At 37.4% G+C, this 17,689-nt stretch overlaps 2 protein-coding genes across 11 annotated transcripts in view; one reads left to right on the top strand and one right to left on the bottom strand.

The window, feature by feature from the left end:
* LOC139759539 (SID1 transmembrane family member 1-like) overlaps positions 1-10,125 on the top strand; it is a 66,091-nt gene extending 55,966 nt beyond the window's left edge. For all 6 annotated transcript variants that reach the window (XM_071681765.1, XM_071681767.1, XM_071681769.1 and 3 more), the window contains 2 exons: positions 1,809-1,922; positions 3,706-10,125. In XM_071681765.1, the coding sequence (XP_071537866.1) occupies positions 1,809-1,922; positions 3,706-3,768 (177 nt within the window). In that variant the 3' untranslated portion in view covers positions 3,769-10,125. The remainder of the gene's footprint in view (positions 1-1,808; positions 1,923-3,705) is intronic.
* Hdc (histidine decarboxylase) overlaps positions 10,118-17,689 on the bottom strand; it is an 82,248-nt gene continuing 74,676 nt past the window's right edge. For all 5 annotated transcript variants that reach the window (XM_071681772.1, XM_071681773.1, XM_071681770.1 and 2 more), the window contains one exon: positions 10,118-14,521. In XM_071681772.1, the coding sequence (XP_071537873.1) occupies positions 14,292-14,521 (230 nt within the window). In that variant the 3' untranslated portion in view covers positions 10,118-14,291. The remainder of the gene's footprint in view (positions 14,522-17,689) is intronic.

The following is a 17,689-nucleotide window of genomic DNA, read 5'->3' as shown; positions in this document are numbered from 1 at the left end:
TAATAATAAATCTGGTGGATTCCATATGAGTGTTATGTCACATAAGATCATTCGTGATGCTTTAAAGATGTCTGCAGAATAATATTTTGAATATCTTATTTCTTTTATCATGTATATGTACTGAAACAGAATTTCAGTTTTTGAACCATATAATGATATACTTAATGTTGCAACATAAGAATTTGTGTTATATTGCCACAATAAGCAAGAGGGAGAGCCACCCCTGTTACCAAAACTAGTTACTTGTTTGTTGCCTATCTTTAAATACAAGAGAGTGTTCATTGAAATTAAGTGAGCTTAAAACATACCCTGTTCATGGTTGACAAGTTTAAGAGTGTTTCTCTCATTGTTATGTACTAATATTTTTGGGCAAATTTTCAGTATTTCAGCTTAATTATGGGTAGATAGGCTTTGTAGACTGCCTTTGGAACCTTACCACCATTTATAACATTGTGTCTTTGAGAAATTTAGTTTTTGAACAGCCAAAAGACATGAATGTGATTTTGGAATGTAACCCATTCATAGATTAGGGACTACCTATGTAAATATAATGCATTTCTTTCCTAGAGGGGCCCCTCTCACCCAGCCCTATGCATAGTGTAGCCTCAGCTACTGCATGAGAATGTTAGGCATATCTAAACACTTTATGTGCTTACATTTTTTCTTCTATATTGGTTGGTGATATTCTGGCCTTGATCCTCAAACTTCTAATGTAAACTGGTGACAGTAACTCCCAGCCCTGCCTACAATGCCAAACCCTCATGAACAGAAATCACTCCTTTTAAGCTGCAACATCTGTCTTGAATGGTATCACCTATGCACACTCCCAGTACAATCACCCAATGAACATCAACCCAAAAGTACATTCCTATTCAGAACAATGTAATTAACCATTCCACAGAAGCTCATCAACACACTAAACATCATACAGTTTAGCACCACTGATATCAGAAACAAGCATACAGTATGCAGTTTACTTCAGGAACAGAACACACATAGCCCTTATCCAAGAAACCAAACATGCACCTAGATCCCTCTCTCTCTTTTCAGTAACTACACAACCTTGAGACATGACAGACACCAAAGAAAAGGAGGAGGACTCATGACATATATACACAACAAAATCACATTTACAGACATTACTGAAAGTAGAAAACTATTCACAAATGATGACATTGCTCTTGAAATATCGTTCATGAAAATGAAATCAAAAAGCAATTACAATACAACATTTTCATTCCTGTTCTCACCATGCATGTCAGTATGACTAACCTGGTATGATGTGAAACAGGAATGTTAGCAGAACAGTGCCTCTGAGTGCTTGTATAACTCTGTGAATATCAACCGCTTTTAGGCCCTACTGAGTACCATGACAGTATTTTTCTCACATTTTTAGGCCCTTCAGATAGTCATGAGGGTATTTGTATTTCTTTTTATTTGGTAATTAGCAAGACAAGACAATTTCTTTTCCCATGGTGATATCTGGTAAAGAGAAAAGTATTTATTAATGTTACTTAGCTTTAGAAATAAAGATTGATCATGATATTAGATGGAAAATCCTCATATTTACCATAAGATTGTATTGATATGACAATATATGTATATAATTATTTAGAATTAAGGTAGGGTAATGGTAACTGGAATTTAGGATTTAATCTTTGTGCTTTTTCTCATTCATCATAAAATTTGTCCATCATCCTTTACCATACATAAGAACAGATGAATAATACCAGTCTTAAAGCAGAGATTGTTGTTAATTTCCTTTTATGTTCAAATGAACATTGATATGCTGAATGTTTCCTTGACAGGCATCTCCAGCCCATTCACGAGCTCTGAACTCCCCGTGTGACTTCCTCACCATTTATGATAAACATGACATATGGCATACATTGTCTGCCTTTGCTCTTTACTTTTTTTTTTTGGTAAGTAAAGTTGGTACTGAAGTTTATGTATATACTCCAATAAGTTCCCATGCCATCTTTCCTCTTTAACTTAATTTCACTCAGACCCATAAAATCCAAGTTCCTCTTCTCAAACATAGCACCTATCTCTCCTTTCTTCTCATTCCAGTTACTTCCACACCTAGACACCCCATCCTGAGCCTTCAAGGAACAATCCTTGAATGACACATTCTTTTCCTGCCTTTGAAAAGTGAAAGTACTAGGGAGATAGTTTTAGCTCTTATTCATGCCCCTATTAGTTACCTCTTGAAATACACATGAGAAGAACAGGTAGTTTTTTTTTTTTTTTACTTTCCTAAACCCAACAATAAAGGCAATTTGTGATTTAGGGTAAGAATTGTGTGAATTATATCTCAAGTGTTATGTGAAAGATGGAGAGAAAGTTTGTGTTTGTGGATTGAGTTCCAGAAACCCTAATGTATTTGAGGCAGGAAAGGAAAAACAGCAACCTGGGCCAGGTCCCATCATTTCTTCTCTGTACATCTAATTGATTGTACATCCCTGATCAATGCCTGTTTACCATTTACTCTTACTACATCTGTTTGTGTGATTGATGTGCTCTCCTGGAATTGGACACATTTAACAATGGCTCTGAAACATGGCTTTGCTTATCCAAGGATTTACTGTGTTATGATCATGTGACTTTTATTCACCCCCTCCACCACCAGATGGATCAGGCTGTATAATAAGTTGCAGAAGCTGGTGACTGAGTTTGGTAAAGTGTGTGAAAGAAGAAAGTTAAGAGTAAATGTGAATAAGAGCAAGGTTATTAGGTACAGTAGGGTTGAGGGTCAAGTCAATTGGGAGGTGAGTTTGAATGGAGAAAAACTGGAGGAAGTGAAGTGTTTTAGATATTTGGGAGTGGATCTGGCAGCGGATGGAACCATGGAAGCGGAAGTGGATCATAGGGTGGGGGAGGGGGCGAAAATTCTGGGAGCCTTGAAGAATGTGTGGAAGTCGAGAACATTATCTCGGAAAGCAAAAATGAGTATGTTTGAAGGAATAGTGGTTCCAACAATGTTGTATGGTTGCGAGGCGTGGGCTATGGATAGAGTTGTGCGCAGGAGGATGGATGTGCTGGAAATGAGATGTTTGAGGACAATGTGTGGTGTGAGGTGGTTTGATCGAGTAAGTAACGTAAGGGTAAGAGAGATGTGTGGAAATAAAAAGAGCGTGGTTGAGAGAGCAGAAGAGGGTGTTTTGAAATGGTTTGGGCACATGGAGAGAATGAGTGAGGAAAGATTGACCAAGAGGATATATGTGTCGGAGGTGGAGGGAACGAGGAGAAGAGGGAGACCAAATTGGAGGTGGAAAGATGGAGTGAAAAAGATTTTGTGTGATCGGGGCCTGAACATGCAGGAGGGTGAAAGGAGGGCAAGGAATAGAGTGAATTGGAGCGATGCGGTATACCGGGGTTGACGTGCTGTCAGTGGATTGAATCGGGGCATGTGAAGCGTCTGGGGTAAACCATGGAAAGCTGTGTAGGTATCTATATTTTGCGTGTGTGGACGTATGTATATACATGTGTATGGGGGTGGGTTGGGCCATTTCTTTCGTCTGTTTCCTTGCGCTACCTCGCAAACGCGGGAGACAGCGACAAAGCAAAAAAAAAAAAAAAAAAAATATTGCTTATGTGCTTCTCTTACTTTTTCTTAAATTTTTTATCATATGGCATTGTATTAATGCTTTGAATATAGATTTTTATGAATGTACTTCAAATAATTTTGTTCTTTTTCTTTTTCAGGGTGTCCTCACCATAGACGATGATTTGTATCTCACACCATCAAAACTCATCCATGTATTTTAGTTTTGTAAGTTAGTCATAGAAGCAGTGCTTCATACAGGGAAGTACTTTTACTTACAGAGCTATTTTCAGAACTGAGGACACACATCAGAAGCTTAGAATAAAGGAAGAGTAACGTAAATGTTCTTAGAATGATGTTCACTGGGACACCTACTACTACAGTCACACCTAAGTAGTTTTCATGCTGTGAATTATGTGATTTTATGTTAGTTGTAGTATTGTAAGGTGGGTAATATATATAGAATTGAGAGTAGGAAATATGATAGCACCTGTCAGTTTAGAAATGATAAAGATTTGAGAGTAGTTTGTTCTTGAGTCAGGTGAAAGTTGGAGGATTTAAATAGCAAACTTTTGTAACCTAATTTTTTAAGAAAGTTCCAAGATATGTATCAGTTTTCACTATTCTTCAATTTTAATACTTTTTAGAAAATCTAAGTAATTTTATTGTTTATGACAGTCTTATAGCTCATTTCTAGCATCACCACATTGTCAAGAAGTTTGGGGATATTGTTATATTCAATGTCTTTGCTTTTCATTTTCTAGGTCATGCAGATTCCTCCAGAAAAGAAGTTTATTGTAATCCCATGTACTAATTTCATGCATGTAAAATTCTCATGTGTTGTAAATGAAAAGACTGAGGATAATATGCAGTGTACAGCAGATTAATCATATAAGGAATGACAGTGTAAGTAAGAGGTATGGTGAATAGTGCAGTCTGATATGAGGGCAAACCAAGGTATGCTGAAGTATAGACATACCATATGAAGAAGAGAGAAAAAAGACTGATTATGAGGGTGTATGTGTCTGTAGTGGAGAGAGTAAGTGGAGAGGGGAGACAGAGATGGAGTTGTAAATATTTAATGATGGAGGTTTTTGAGTACCAAGGTATGAACATCCTGGAAAACATGTGGTGAATATAAAACAGAATGTATTGGATCAGTGTGATTTAGGGTGAAGTGCCATCAATGGGTTGAACTGAGGTATGGAACAGTCTGTGATGTTTGGCAGTAGATGTTAGGCTATGGCTTAAGTACATCATACAAGACAGGTTTTATTAATGCCTTTGTAGTGAAGTGGTAGAAACAATGAGGTATATTTACTCAGATATAGGCCACCCTCTGCTCTGAGCCACTGAGTGAGTTTTGGATAAATTCCATGCAAAATACTTGGGCGTATATTCTAAGCTGCATCCAAGAGTTGAGCAAGTGCTTTGAAAACATTTGGAGAGTATGAGGGCAGTTATGCACCATTTTGTTTATGTTGAATCTGGGTACATAGGGAGAATTTTATGCGAACACTGTATATGGTATGAGTAAATGGATTGAGGGGTATACAAGAGATTTGATATGGCAGGGAATCGAAAGGGAATGAATTAAAGATTGGCAGAGTTGGTAAACATAATACTTTAAGTGATTTGGGCATATGGAAAGAATGCAAGATGGAAAGTTTACAAGGAGAAAGTACAATAGTACAGTACAATTAAAAGGTAGGTGTGAGAGGAAGATCACCTTTTACATGGGCAAATTGAGTGAGAGTACTGGAGAGAGGAATGGGGAAGAATGCCTGTAAGGATGCAGTAAGTGGAGACTTTTTGGCTGTGGCCATCCCATGATGGGTGTTCCCAGAGTGAATGGGCTTTGGAAATATAGATAGGTAAATAGATTTCATCTATTCTCATACCATATTAACATATCCAGTTTAATGTTAAGACAGCGTTTCCATACCACCAGCAAAACTAGCAGATACTGGACTCTCACTCTTTTTAGAAGGGTCAAAATACCATTTTAGAAAAGAAACTCTTTATTAATTAACTAAAACTCTTTAACAGGTGGAAGAAGTGCTTGTGTGGAGATGTCATGCTTGCTTATACTAAATTTAGATGCATGGACAGATGAACTATGCAAATGCTACAGTATTTGCATTTGTAAGTTAATATCTGAAGTATTTTGATGTATGTTTACAGTAGACACTAACTAACAGTATAGTATTCTCTTCATATATCTGGACATATTTCTCACGTTTAGTACAGTATGCTGTTCTGTGTGTTACTTTGAAGATTTTTTATCATATGTTAAAAGAATGCACTTTATAAACTGGATATATCACATAAGCACATACAGTTTTACGTTGAGATAGCTTTCTGTCACTGGCAAAACTACTAGAAGCAGAGCTTTTTCTCATTTTGGAAAAGTCAGAGTACCATCTTAAATGAGAAAATCTTCAATACTCGGCTAAAAATACATGGAAGAAAAGCATGTGATGAGACAAAAACTTGCTTGTATTATATTAACTATAGGCATGAACAGGGAAATGTTATGTGAATGCTACAGCTTTTACACTAAATCAAAAATATTTAGAATTTTGATATATAATTACAATAGGGAGTACATATGTATGAATTTCATAATTTATGGCCTACGGAAAAGCATGTGATGTACATTAATTAGAATACTGGAGTGCATGATGTTATTAGATCTTTGTCCTAGGGTTTTACAACACTTTTTGATTTTCAAGATAATATTTTACAGCAGAAAATCTAGCAACAATTTCCATACAGCATTATGCATACGGTGAATCAAAACAGTGTGGTGTGTGTTACCATAATTCCAACTGTTTCTAAGTGATTTATGTATCAAAATTATTTTTCAAATGCATTTATAGTGAGAAAAAATGGATTTGGGAAGTGTTGAAAGCATCCCAGTTGATATTATTTTAAAATAAGTCTGGTGGTAAGAGACTACTCTTTGAAAAAGAATTTATAACACTATTCTTTGGAAAGTTGGTCCCCACATTTTGCAGTTTGATTGGGGGAAATGTTTGGCTTATTTTTGAGATATACATATTTTTATTATACTTGTTATTATACTTCATCACTGTTTTCCGCGTCAGTGAGGTAGCGCCAGGAAACAGACGAAGAATGGCCTATCCACATATACACACATATGTATACACACACATATACATTTTTTCTTACACATTCGTCATTTCCTGCATTAGCAAGGAAGCAATAAGAACAGGGGACTGAGCCTTGGAAGGAATATCCTCAGTTGGCTCATACATGCATATATACATACATATGCATATCATCATATACACATATACAAACACATACAAAGAAATATACTTATATACACATGTACACTCATACTTGCTGCCCCCATCCATTCCTGTTGCCACCTCGTCACACATGAAATGGCACTCCCCTCCCCCGCGCACAAGGTAGCACCAGGAAAAGACAACAAAGGCCACATTCGTTCACACTCAGTGTCTCGCTGTCATGTATAATGCACATATATATTATTTATTATTATTTATTATACTTTGTCACTGTCTCCTGCTTTAACTAGGTAGTGCAAGGAAACAGACAAAAGAATGGTCCAACCCACCCACATACACATGTATATACATACATGCCCACACACATACATATACATATTGATACTTACTGCCTTCATCCATTCTCATCGCCACCCCACCACACATGAAATGGCAACCCCCTCCCCTCATGTGCATGCGAGAGTTAGCGCTAGGTAAAGACATCAAAGGCCACATTCGTTCACACTCAGTCTCTAGCTGTCATGTGTAATGCACCAAAACCACAGCTTCCTTTCCACATCCAGACCCCACAAAACTTTCCATGGTTTACCCCAGAAACTTTACAGTACGTCGACCCCAGTATACCACATCATTCCAATTCATTCTATTCCTTGCACACCTTTCACTCTCCTGTATGTCCAAGCTCCGATCGCTCAAAATCTTTTTCACTCCATCCTTCCACCTCCAATTTGGTTTCCCACTTCTTGCTCCCTTCACCTCTGACACATATACCCTCTTTGTCAATCTTTCCTCACTCATTCTCTCCATGTAACCAATCCATTTCAATACACCCTCTTCTGCTTTCTCAACCACATTCTTTTTATTACCACACACCTCTCTTACCTTTTCATTACTTACTTGATCAAACCACCTCACACCACATATTGCCCTCAAACATCTAATTTCCAACACATCCACCCTTTTCTTCACAACTCTATCTATAGCCCATGCCTTGCAACCACATAACGTTGTTGGAACCACTATTCCTTCAAACATACCCATTTTTGCTCCAAGATAACGTTCTCACCTTCCACACATCCTTCAACGCTCCCAGAACCTTTGCCCCCTCCCCCCACCCTGTGACTCACTTCCACTTCCATGGTTCCATCCTGTGATAAGTCCACTCCTAGATATCTAAAACACTTCACTTCCTTCAGTTTTTTTACCATTCAAACTTACCTCCCAGTTGATTTGTCCCTCAACACAGCCTAATAACCTTGCTCTTATTCACATTTACTCTCAGCTTTCTCCTTTCACACACTTTACCAAACTCAGGCACCAGCTTCTGCAGTTTCTCACCTAAATCAGCCACCAGTGCTATATCATCAGCGAACAACAACTGACTCACTTCCTAAGCCCTCTCATCCACAACAGACTGAATACTTGCCCCTCTCTCCAAAACTCTTGCATTCACCTCCCTAACAACCCCATCCATAAACAAATTAAACAACCATGGAGACATCATGCACCCCTGCTGCAAACCGACATTCACTGAGAACCAATCACTTTCCTCTCTTCCTACTCGTACACGTGCCTTACATCCTTGTTAAAATGTTTTCACTGCTTCTAGCAACTTACCTCCCATACCATATACTCTTAATACCTTCCACAGAGCATCTCTATCACCTCTATCATATTCCTTCTCCAGATCCATAAATGCTACATACAAATCCATTTGTTTTTCTAAGTATTTCTCACATTCCTCAAACCAAACACATGATCTACACATCCTCTACCATTTCTGGAACCACAGTGCTCTTCCCCAGTCTGATGCTCTGTACATGCCTTGACCCTCTCAATCAATACCCTCCCCTATAATTTCCCAGGAATTCTCAACAAACTTATACCTCTGTAATTTGAACACTCACCTTTATCCCCTTTGCCTTTGTACAATGGCAATATATATGTATGTATGGGGATAGGGGAAAACGATTACTTCCCACGTATTCCCTGCATGTTGTAGAAGGTGACTAAAAGGGAAGGGGGTGGGGGGGGACTGGAAATCCTCCCCTCTCTTTTTAATTTTCCAAAAGAAGGAACAGAGAAGGGGGCCAAGTGAGGATATTCCCTCGAAGGCACATATATATATATATATATAAATATTCTTTTTCTTTCTTTAATACTATCTGCCATTTCCCGCATTAGCGAGGTAGCGTTTAGAACAGAGGACTGGGCCTTTGAGAGAATATCCTCACGTGGCCCCCTTCTCTGTTCCTTCTTTTAGAAAATTAAAAAAAAATGAGAGGGGAGGATTTCCAGCCCCCCGCTCCCTTCCCTTTTAGTCGCCTGCTACGACACGCAGGGAATACGTGGGAAGTATTCTTTCTCCCCTATCCCTATGAGATGTTTGAGGACAATGTGTGGTGTGAGGTGGTTTGATCGAGTAAGTAATGTAAGGGTAAGAGAGATGTGTGGAAATAAAAAGAGCGTGGTTGAGAGAGCAGAAGAGGGTGTTTTGAAATGGTTTGGGCACATGGAGAGAATGAGTGAGGAAAGATTGACCAAGAGGATATATGTGTCGGAGGTGGAGGGAACGAGGAGAAGTGGGAGACCAAATTGGAGGTGGAAAGATGGAGTGAAAAAGATTTTGAGTGATCGGGGCCTGAACATGCAGGAGAGTGTGTGTGTGTGTGTATGAATTATGGACAGTATCTCACAGAGAAAATAACATTCATTCTAGGCATAACATGCATAACATTTACTCCCCACACAAAAACCATCACAAAAGCAACACACATTCTAAATGCCCCAGAACACTAACTGAGACCAGATTTAGACAAGAAAATGAATCCCTCAACATCCTATACAAACAGTTTAGCCACTTAGCTTACAACTATGCCACACTTTCCTTGTCTTTCAACCTCAAAAGTAAATATGAAAATCTACACCTCCAGACCTCTGGACATTCACCCATCAGAAATCGCATTCTTCAGATAAAAACTTCACAAACTTATATTTATGTTCTGGACATCACCCCAACACTACAAATACCATGAAAATTAACCTAAGATCCTTCATGATAATGATGCAACTATCATAAAGAAGACACCAAGCTTTTCCTGCTTATTTGCTTTGAATTTTCTGCACATAAACACACACACAACACCACATCGCTGTATGACCTGTGGTATTGACCAGTGAAAGTGGCCAGCTTCCTGAGTGCTGCTGGAGCCTAATTAGGATAAAACTCCTGGGGCAGGGAGGTAAGGTACATTTATGAAGCATGTAATTCTGATTGGATATTAAATAAACTACATAATTTTCTTGTTTTATTAACTTTCAGAAGCCTCCTCCCACACATTTGAAGATGAAATCACGGCTATAAAAATCAGAGAAAAACTCCAATGTTCACTAAAATGTAGCAGAAAAGAAACCTAACATTGTGTATCAAAATATTTTTATACAAATTGCCAGATGCCCCAACATTTTCAGCTGAGAATGAATGTTGCAAGCTTTGAGATGTAGCAAAAAAAAAAGGGGGGGGGGAACTAAAGGTAATGAAAAAATATTTAATCATATTTACTCTAAAAGAAATTTTACTGTAATACACAGAAATCTCATTTATAGTTATCCCATCCATGAAACAATATTCATCTCAAATTGGTTACAAAGCTGAGCAAAATTTTTAGAACACATTAATGTGTTTTTGAATATATTAACATAAGATACAGATTATATGGACTGATTAATGACCTTTAACTTGACTGCTATTTAACAATTCTTATAGATTACAAAGAAACACCATCACTTTCAGTAATTGTGTTAGTTGAAATTTCTAGTCTAGTGAACGTTTGGCAATAAGTGGCCATTAAATAACATGCACAGTTTAGATGAATATTTTAATGCAGAACCTTGTCATATGAGAAAACTATCGAATAAGTGCCAGAGAAAATTCATATGTTTTGCTAAATACAGCTGGAACCATGCAACATGCAGCTGACTGTAGTCCAACTTTCTCAAAATGTATGGCTGAAAAACCTAAAGTTACAGTTAAGCAAGGACATCTGATATTGTATAACATTTTAAGTCAGCTGCATACAATACAGCAGAGCATTTATAACATTTTATGAATTGTATATATTTCTCAACACGGGTAGATGCTGCAAAACATCGTCAAAATAAGGTGTTCCACAGTAAAGGAACTACGGAAAGGATAGACATCAATGTTGGTGGACTGATCAGTGGACCTGATCCTTCTGAAAGGCCTAGAGTAGATGAGCTGCTGAGCTAGTGTTGCTATCCACAGAGGTCAGAGACCCAAGAGAAAACCAATGGTTTCTTATTAATTGAAATAGAATCCTCACATCTCTTTTCCATTGATTTTGGATACATCATAAACAGATGACATAATTAAAAAAATTTAACTTCACTAGGTATGAAGTTTACAAGTATTAGAATAGTATAGACTACTCACCCAGTATGTATCGAATAGTCCTGCAGCAGTAGCTGCAGGGAACAGAAGATATATAAAGTTCCAGTTTAGCAGCACTGCAGGAATAGTCGATGAATTTGGAAGAAATGATATCAATGGACTCTTTAGACTTTGTAGTGTTGGAAGTGTGATTTGGAGCGTTAACTCTAAACCCAAGATAATGAAAAAAAAAATGTGACTGGCTATGGTTATGTGAATCAGGAAAAATAAGAGTAAACGTGAAGGTATGAAAACCTTGCCTTACTACCCCCTGCAACCTTATTTTTTGAAGTCATACACACAAGTGTGAATGGTATGGTGTCAATGGCATTCATTTGCTGAGAACTTTGTTTTCTTATTATGTTTACGGTGTTCATTGTGCATTTCCTTCCTCCCATCTCATACAATCAATAAGACAAAGGAAGATAATGTGGTTATAATATTTCAAGAATGATATTGAAAATTATGGTAAATCTCAACCCCAATGTGAAGTTAGTTGAGTACTTCATACATTTTGTGTATTTCAAGGAGGGGTTTACTTGTCTATGCCCTACGTTTTCCTTTTTCAGCACAGCCCTCCAAGTTCTTCCCCCACAGTCTAAATCACTTCTAATAAAGAACCTAGTCTCATGCATTTCTTTCGCGATGTTATTTCAGTGGTGTCCCTAAACTGGAACTGTGTTGTAGGCTCTCAGCATTTACAATTCTTTTTTCTTAAATCATATTGCTTATATTTTGAATTACTTAGTATCATTCTTAAACTGCCCTCACAAAAATTACAGAATAATGTTATCGAAGAGTGCAAAATTTTACTGTAGACTTATAAAGTAAGAAACAATTTCAACCTTACTGCTATCAGGATCATTCATTAGATATCAAAGATTCGAAGTTGTTTTCAAAAGTCAGGTGATGAACTAATCACTGAACAGAAATTCATGTTGTAATCAGGATGTATGCTTTGCATTCTTTAGCTACATCATTGTAGGATATAATCATTTCCCAAATACTTAACAATAAAATATCAAGTTAAAGCTAATGGAGTGACAGATTATATATTGGATTTGTGCTGGAGTTAAAGAATTTATACTCGTATTTTCCTAACAGAAACAAGAGTACAATAATTACCATTTCTTAGTTGTCAAGTTATATACAAATACTCATTTCATGGAACATAGGAAATAAATATGTGGAAAGGAATGCAATTGGAACAAAGGCAATTGAGTTGAACTTGATTCCAATGCGAAAACTAAGCCTTAAACATACACCTATATCAAAAGTTCTCGGTACAAATTCTTTCTGATGTTACTAACTCTCTACCTATTTATGTTTCTGCTATCCTTTGCTGTCTCTGTGGAAAAAGGGAAAATGTATTATAAAAATCACACTTAAGCAAAGGTTATGATTACAAGATGTCTGTCAGGAATGATGAGGAACCTGGGTATAAATGGAGATCCGAAGCAAATTTGGTAAAGTTTTCAGAGTATTGTTATAACAGACTACCATCCCTCAGAGGAGAATAAACCAATGTTGAGGTACCCTCTTACCAGTGAGTGGAGGTTTTACCATTCAGTAAGTTACGATGGTGATTGGCATTCTGTTTAAAAACAGGAGTTACATTACCTAGCCCAAAACTATAAATGTATGTACAGATTGGTTATAGTGAACCTGACAATCTATGAATCACTGCATAACTCAAGTTACCAGCCTTTTATGAGCACTGTAGATTCATTAAAACTATGCACCTTTTAGCCTATTAACATAGCGGACTTGTGAATTATGTTTTTCTATGATATGAATTTTCTAGAAAAAGAATTTTATTATCAGGGCATTTGTAGCATGACTATTATTTCATCAGATTTGTAAATAACATCCAAGACACTCACTATTCTACTTTACTGCAACAAACATCAGCAAGCGAGAGTACATGCCATATTAGAGAACAATAGCCCATGTAGCCTACTAAAATATTGCACACAGACAGTTGTCATACCTATGCCTTGAATGTCTAGCGATTAATCATACAGTCTAATGTAATTATGATACTAATTACCATAATAGTCATAACAAGCATTCATTACTATTAAAATGTTTTAAGTGTTTAGTCCAAGAACACTTACAAATAATATAGGCAATTCTTGATTGTTTGAAATTCATGTTAATAGCCGAGGCTTTATGACCATTTACGAGTAGAAGCCATTAAATCTCAGTATTCTTAGTTTTGCTTAGAATTATATTATTATATTTATTATATAAGTAATAAGTAATAAAAATTTTCTTTTCATCATTTTTCTCATTTATGGCCAATAGCTCAATTTTTTGTCAAGATGGATTTTCATATACCAATTTTTTTTAAAGTGTTCTAGACTATTTTAAGCCAAATGTGCAGGTAACTCAGAAGGAATTTTAAAAGCCACACAGTAAATATTATATTTCAATTAACCAAAATGCTTGCTATGTACGTTTATTATGTTCACTGTATATTTATACCAACACCTGTCTGGCAATATGTTTTAATACATTTATATAAACCATCTGTTAGAGTCAACAATATTATGATAACAATGAAAATTTTATATTGCTTCATACATTTAACTTATACTGTGGTTATTACTGTTAGCTATACATACAAGTGTAGATCGAACAGACTTGCTAGATGCATAATATGTGTTCAAGAAAGTTATTTGTAATGGCTTTATGGGAGTATAACATTTTTGGCAAAGAGAGAACATCAGCTGGATTTACAGCATATTTGAAGTGTTATATATAATCCTTACTGACAGGCCTCATGACCTTCCTCATAGGTCGATGGCCATAAAACCCAACAAGCATCTTTGCTGACAAAGAGCCACTTTCAAACTTACAAAAAAAAAAAATATAAACCATAGAACCATCCCATGGAGGAAAAATGCTGTAATACTTGAACATGTAATTCATCTATAGGTCTCTTACTTACCACTTACATGTTACAAACCGGGCAGAACTACTCTTTCATTAGATCCAACAAGGACAGTTTATCAGTTTACTGTGCAGTGATAGCAGAGCCACAGTTGTCACATAGGTGGTAGTTCATTTTGCCATTCATGGCTCGAGATCGCTGGTTGGTCTCAGCCTCTGGGGATGAAGTCTCACCCTCTCCTTCATCAATAGCCTCGTCCAGGTGAAGATTTTTCAGATCGGGTGTATCAATGTACTCATCCACACTCTTGGACCGAATGCGAGATGGACTGTGCCCATTTTCTGTTTGAACCGCTGTACCATAAATGAAAAGTGAAATTATTGTTCCACTACACATTTTTGTCATAAGTGATCTAGTTTGATGATATCAACCTCTCTTGTCATACCATTATGAAACAAAAATGCATCAAAAGAAATGGCTATAATAAGAAGGTCTGAAACTGTTAGCATGTTACAATTTTCTTAAGTATGCTAACCTGAAGCATCAAAAATATAATTTCTGAAATTGGCATAGTAAATATTCTCCCCACCTATGTGCCCTATATTATTCTTCTATAGCAATATCCAATAAAATGTGTGCATTTATCACAGTTCCCCCATATATTTATATATATATTTTATTTATTTTGCTTTGTCGCTGTCTCCCGCATTAGCGAGGTAGCGCAAGGAAACAGACGAAAGAATGGCCCAACCCACCCATATACACATGTATATACATAAACGTCCACACACGCAAATATACGTACCTATACATCTTAACGTATACATATATATACACACACAGACATATACATATATACACATGTATATAATTCATACTGGCTGCCCTTATTCATTCCCATCGCCACCCCGCCACACATGAAATAAAAAACCCCTCCCCCCTCATGTGTGCGAGGTAGCACTAGGAAAAGACAACAAAGGCCACATTCCTTCACACTCAGTCTCTAGCTGTCGTGTAATAATGCACTGAAACCACAGCTCCCTTTCGACATCCAGGACCCACAGAACTTTCCATGGTTTACCCCAGACGCTTCACATGCCCTGGTTCAATCCACTGACAACACGTCGACCCCAGTATACCACATCGTTCCAATTCACTCTATTCCTTGCAAGCCATTCACCCTCCCGCATGTTCAGGCCCCGATATATATATATATATATATATATATATGTATATATATATATATATATATACATATAATATAATGGCGAATAGTATATGTATATATATGTATATTTTTTTTTTTTTTTCATACTATTCGCCGTTTCCCGCGATAGCGAGGTAGCGTTAAGAACAGAGGATTGGGCCTTTTTTGGAATATCCTCACCTGGCCCCCTCTGTTCCTTCTTTTGGAAAAAAAAAAAAAAAAAAAAAAAAAGAGAGGGGAGGATTTCCAGCCCCCCGCTCCCTCCCCTTTTAGTCGCCTTCTACGACACGCAGGGAATACGTGGGAAGTATTCTTAATCCCCTATCCCCAGGGATAATATATGTATATATATATATATATATATATATATATATACATATAATATAATGGCGAATAGTATGAAAAAAAAAAAAAAAAAAAAAATATATATATATATATATATATATATATATATATATATATATATATATATATATATATATATCAAACTATTTGCCATTTCCCGCATTAGCGAGGTAGCGTTAAGAACAGAGGACTGGGCCTTTGGGGGAATATCCTCACCGAGCCCCCTTCTCTGTTCCTTCTTTTGGAAAATTAAAAAAAAAAACGAGAGAGGAGGATTCCAGCCCCCTGCTCCCTCCCCTTTTAGTCACCTTCTATGACATGTAGGGAATACATGGGAAGTATTCTTTCTCCCCTATCCCCAGGGATAATATATATATATATATATATATATATATATATATATATATATATATATATATATATATATATATATATATATATATATATATATCTTTCAAACTATTCGCCATTTCCCACGTTAGCAAGTTAGCGTTAAGAACAGAGGACTGGGCCTCTGAGGAAATATCCTCACCTGGCCCCCTTCTCTGTTCCTTCTTTTGGAAAATTAAAAAAAAAAAAAACGAGAGGGGAGGATTTCCAGCCAAACCGCTCCCTCCCCTTTTAGTTGCCTTCTACGATACGCAGGGAATATGTGGGAAGTATTCTTTCTCCCCTATCCCCAGGGATATCCCCAGCTGTCACGCAATAATGCCCGAAACCACAGCTCCCTTTCCACATCCAGGCCCCACACAACTTTCCATGGTTTAACCCAGACGCTTCACATGCCCTGATTCAATCCACTGACAGCACGTAAACCCCAGTATACCACATCGATCCAATTCACTCTATTCCTTGCCCGCCTTTCACTCTCCTGCATGTTCAGGCCCCGATCACTCAAAATCTTTTTCACTCCATCTTTCCACCTCCAATTTGGTCTCCCACTTCTCCTCGTTCCCTCCACCTCCGACACATATATCCTCTTGGTCAATCTTTCCTCACTCATTCTCTCCATGTGCCCAAACCATTTCAAAACACCCTCTTCTGCTCTCTCAACCACGCTCTTCTTATTTCCACACATCTCTCTTACCCTTACATTACTTACTCGATCAAACCACCTCACACCACACATTGTCCTCAAACATCTCATTTCCAGCACATCCACCCTCCTGCGCACAACTCTATCCATAGCCCATGCCTCGCAACCATACAACATTGTTGGAACCACTATTCCTTCAAACATACCCATTTTTGCTTTCCGAGATAATGTTCTCGACTTCCACACATTCTTCAAGGCTCCCAGGATTTTCGCCCCCTCCCCCACCCTATGATTCACTTCCGCTTCCATGGTTCCATCCGCTGCCAGATCCACTCCCAGATATCTAAAACACTTTACTTCCTCTAGTTTTTCTCCATTCAAACTTACCTCCCAAGTGACTTGACCCTCAACCCTACTGTACCTAATAACCTTGCTCTTATTCACATTTACTCTAAACTTTCTTCTTTCACACACTTTACCAAACTCAGTCACCAGCTTCTGCAGTTTCTCACATGAATCAGCCACCAGCGCTGTATCATCAGCGAACAACAACTGACTCACTTCCCAAGCTCTCTCATCCCCAACAGACTTCATACTTGCCCCTCTTTCCAAAACTCTTGCATTCACCTCCCTAACAACCCCATCCATAAACAAATTAAACAACTATGGAGACATCACACACCCCTGCCGCAAACCTACATTCACTGAGAACCAATCACTTTCCTCTCTTCCTACACGTACACATGCCTTACATCCTCGATAAAAACTTTTCACTGCTTCTAACAACTTGCCTCCCACACCATACATTCTTAATATCTTCCACAGAGCATCTCTATCAACTCTGTATCATATGCCTTCTCCAGATCCATAAATGCTACATACAAATCCATTTGCTTTTCTAAGTATTTCTCACATACATTCTTCAAAGCAAAC

Source organism: Panulirus ornatus, chromosome 33 (assembly GCF_036320965.1).
Source record: "Panulirus ornatus isolate Po-2019 chromosome 33, ASM3632096v1, whole genome shotgun sequence".
NCBI lineage: Eukaryota > Metazoa > Arthropoda > Malacostraca > Decapoda > Palinuridae > Panulirus > Panulirus ornatus.
The sequence above is the reverse complement of the archived record's forward strand: the minus strand, read 5'-3'. Positions and strand labels throughout refer to the sequence as shown.